This window comes from Zerene cesonia, unplaced genomic scaffold, assembly GCF_012273895.1.
Source record: "Zerene cesonia ecotype Mississippi unplaced genomic scaffold, Zerene_cesonia_1.1 Zces_u004, whole genome shotgun sequence".
Taxonomy (NCBI): domain Eukaryota; kingdom Metazoa; phylum Arthropoda; class Insecta; order Lepidoptera; family Pieridae; genus Zerene; species Zerene cesonia.
In genome coordinates, this window is record NW_024045134.1 from 511,223 (window position 1) to 514,723 (window position 3,501).

General features: G+C 32.4%; 1 protein-coding gene across 1 annotated transcript in view; it reads right to left on the bottom strand.

Annotated features, from left to right (window-relative positions):
- Positions 1 to 255: 255 nt before the first annotated feature.
- LOC119838622 (G-protein coupled receptor Mth2-like) overlaps positions 256 to 3,501 on the bottom strand; it is a 13,675-nt gene continuing 10,429 nt past the window's right edge. Inside the window, exons 5-7 of the mRNA XM_038364640.1 lie at positions 3,478 to 3,501; positions 2,825 to 3,007; positions 256 to 1,601 (exon numbers count right to left, since the gene is read on the bottom strand). Coding sequence (XP_038220568.1) covers positions 1,442 to 1,601; positions 2,825 to 3,007; positions 3,478 to 3,501 — 367 coding nt within the window. The 3' untranslated portion in view covers positions 256 to 1,441. The remainder of the gene's footprint in view (positions 1,602 to 2,824; positions 3,008 to 3,477) is intronic.

Below are 3,501 nucleotides of genomic sequence, written 5' to 3' on the forward strand. Positions count from 1 at the left end.
AATGAGAGGAATAAAGGAAAGGACTGGGAAGGGTAAGGAAAAGCATATGGACATATTATGCGACTGATTGTAATGTTAAATGATAACTCAAACAATGTATCCCGAAAAAGTATATTATTTTAAATAGCTAGTACAACACGTTCTGTCTTATAATTATTTATTTATCAATGTCTTAAAAACGAACTTAAAAAGTATCAAAAGAATTATTTCTAAAAACTAAAACTCAAATATTTACACATTATAGGTATTACATTTACATATGATAGGTCTATACATAAACAATATCGTATTTATACCTATGGCAAAAGTGGTACTAAAACTACGAACAGTCATTTTATAGAAGACACTTCGCGCTATGAAAGAGACAAATGATACGACTATACATATCGTTAGACTTGATACATGTCGTTGGACTGAGATGACTATAAATCAATTGTTTCCGCGTTGATCTTCTCTTCACTCACTAATTACTAGCCAACACGTGTTAACAATAATCATAGAAAAGAATAGCTTTCGAATGGAATGACAGGTTTTTTATCTGTAACACCTAAAAACCCAGGAAGGTATTTGGCAAGGCAAACAGACCTATTGAAATTTACTCAGTGGAAGATCGACCCGACTGCATGCGAGTCGGGCGATTACTTGATTTTCGTTTGGTCATTATTAGATATGATCCGAAACCGAAACTATCCGGAATTTCCTATCCATAAAATCCCTGCCATTTACCGTATATGCTATTAACTACGTAGGTCTCTAAGAGTTACTAGACCACACCAGGCGTTTCTGCCGACGTGAGAACTTGTAATTTGTACAGATGAGTGTATCAAGTCCGTTCCCTTTTTTACACTTCATTCCTTTGTTTCTACCGTCAATCCTTTCCTTATCCTATCCTATATAAGCGGACAACACATTTTTGCTAGACCTCTACCCTATTCATGGATGGTGATTATTGCTTCCCTTCTGACAGGCACCGACTCGGTTGCCCGATCTGATAATATAGAAAAATCAATAAAAAATTATTTCATTTGAAAATCAGACGAGGATTGTTGTTAGTTAATTTCTGAGCTAGATACAGAGAAATATATGCGCGGGTTTGTTACATAAATTATATATCAAAACTCCTACAGTGTCCGCCAGCAGGTCATCTAATTATCATATTTATGCTGTCTATATTCACGTCATTTTGTACTGCGTTTTCCTTCTTGATGACTTAGCATCATAAATAAAAAAATCAATATGTACATTTAAATGGTATTCCATAAATCATATTCCACCGTTTAGTAGTCAAATAAAGAATAGGCATCCATAGCAATAACGCCAGAAATTATTCCTAGTCGAATGTGTTATTTCTTTGGTATCTTTTGTATTTAAGTTCACAGAACCATTTAGAAGTTTTTTATGAAAGAAACCGTGTGTCTCTTCGATGGATTTTTTATGCTAATTAAATTTCAAATGTAGGTTTTTGTTCCAATGACCGTTTCCTTTCCCCTTTGGGGTTCGCACAAACATTGGGTGGTGCTTCTTGACTCAAATTTGATTCCAATGTGAAGCTAGAAGTGAGAGACCTCTTTGGGAGGTTGTATTGTCGCATAACCCTGAATCTGAAATAAATTGTTCTATATTAATTAACTGACACAGTTTTTACACAAGATAAAATAAATTTAAAGCAGTTTATTTACCCTGTTGTAAAGCATTAAAATAATGCAGTTTAAAAAAACTGAAAAATATGCTGTAACAGTATAATACACTAAAATGTCTCAATTGCGTTTATACATAGTAATACGTAAGTATAAAGTAATTTAATCATGTTGATCTTATTCAGAATTAATGAATATACTCATAAAATTATTCTATTGTCACCTATCCTAGATAACTATACAAAGTTTGAATAAAATCTGTTTGTTTAATGTGAGTTAAAGTCTAATCCGATGGTTTCAAAAACTTCCAGGAAAAGCTAATAAAAGCGTGTTAATATAGATGATAATCTTCAATTAAAAACAAAATTTAAATTGTAAAACATGCAAAAATATTGCAACAATAATAATAAATTAATGTGTCCTATTTCATGCTTATCACTACTAATATTATGAAAACAAAAGAACTTTGTACCAATTATGATAAGATTTTATACAGATATAGATTGTGATCCGAGAAAATACATAGATACAGTAGGAATGCGGGCAAAACCCGGGGATCGTATATTTTTTCCTCTGACAGCGGCGAAACGGCGGGCTGAAAGTTTGTATAACTTTCGTTCTTGCTGCGACCCGCGCGGTCACTCGTGTGGGACCCGGGTAAAATGTGCTAATCCAGACTATAATCTATCTCTGTATCAAATTTCATACGATATAATTTAATAGATACGATAAGCTGTTTTTGCGTGAAAGTAAGAAACGTCCATACGTCCATAACGTCAACGTAATATTAGTAGGACTAACTGTTCGCTTCGATTCCGCTAATTTAGAGACTAAAAACTATATATATTATCTATACCCATAACCCAAATGATAACCGGTATATTTCACGTTTATGTAGGATTTTTCAGGATAACTGCATTGACATTAGGAATAGGAAAAAAAATACAATGAAACATGGGATTCGAAACCGTGTCCATCGCCGTATCGAGGCAATGCATCGTCATGTCTTTAGCAACATTATTCCAATTGAAGCAAAGATTTATGTTTTTAATATTACTCGAGGTTCATTAAGTTTTATAATGTTGAAAGAATATTTTTAATCTGAACTGTAGTTTTCGAGTTTTTTTATTTAAGCACAAAAGGAAATCTTATCTTTGTATAATATTTGTTTAGATTATACCACTCACCTGATCATTAACTTATTGTAGATAGACCTCTTGCATACAAATATTAAGAAAATTGTGACTCCGATAAGAAGATTATATGTGTCAGAAATTAACCAAATATTTAGTCGTGGAGAAAAGGAGCTGATCACTTCAAGAATCCAATTAATTCCCATTATAACCGACAGCTTTAAGTATACCATTAATCTGAAATGTATAATTTAATTTACAAGAAGTCTTTAACAAGCTGGAAAGAATAAAAAAGACATTATATTCAAAATGCAACAGATTCAATGTTGTAGCCCATGAAATTTACTTTTCTCTTTTATTAGGTCGCATAACGAGTGTAATGAAATTCATTAGATATAAACACAAACATTAAAAAATTGCAATATATAAATCAAAAGTACGAGTTTGCTTTAATAAATACTGAGTGGAGCATTCTACGAAGTTTCTTCACTAATCGACATTTCCTAAGACTAAGGAGGTTCTCAAGGATTAAGGATTTTTTTTGTTTAGTTCCTCAATAAATTCAGTGTTGTCATTTTGTTCCGTATAGTTTAGTCTAGTGCGACCTGTTTAGTCTAGTGACCTTTTTTGTAATGATTATTATTTAGAAGGCCTGTGTCTCTGCATTTGATGATATAATGGTAGTGATTGAGTATATTATCAATTACCTCTGCTTTTGTGTACGGTGCGCA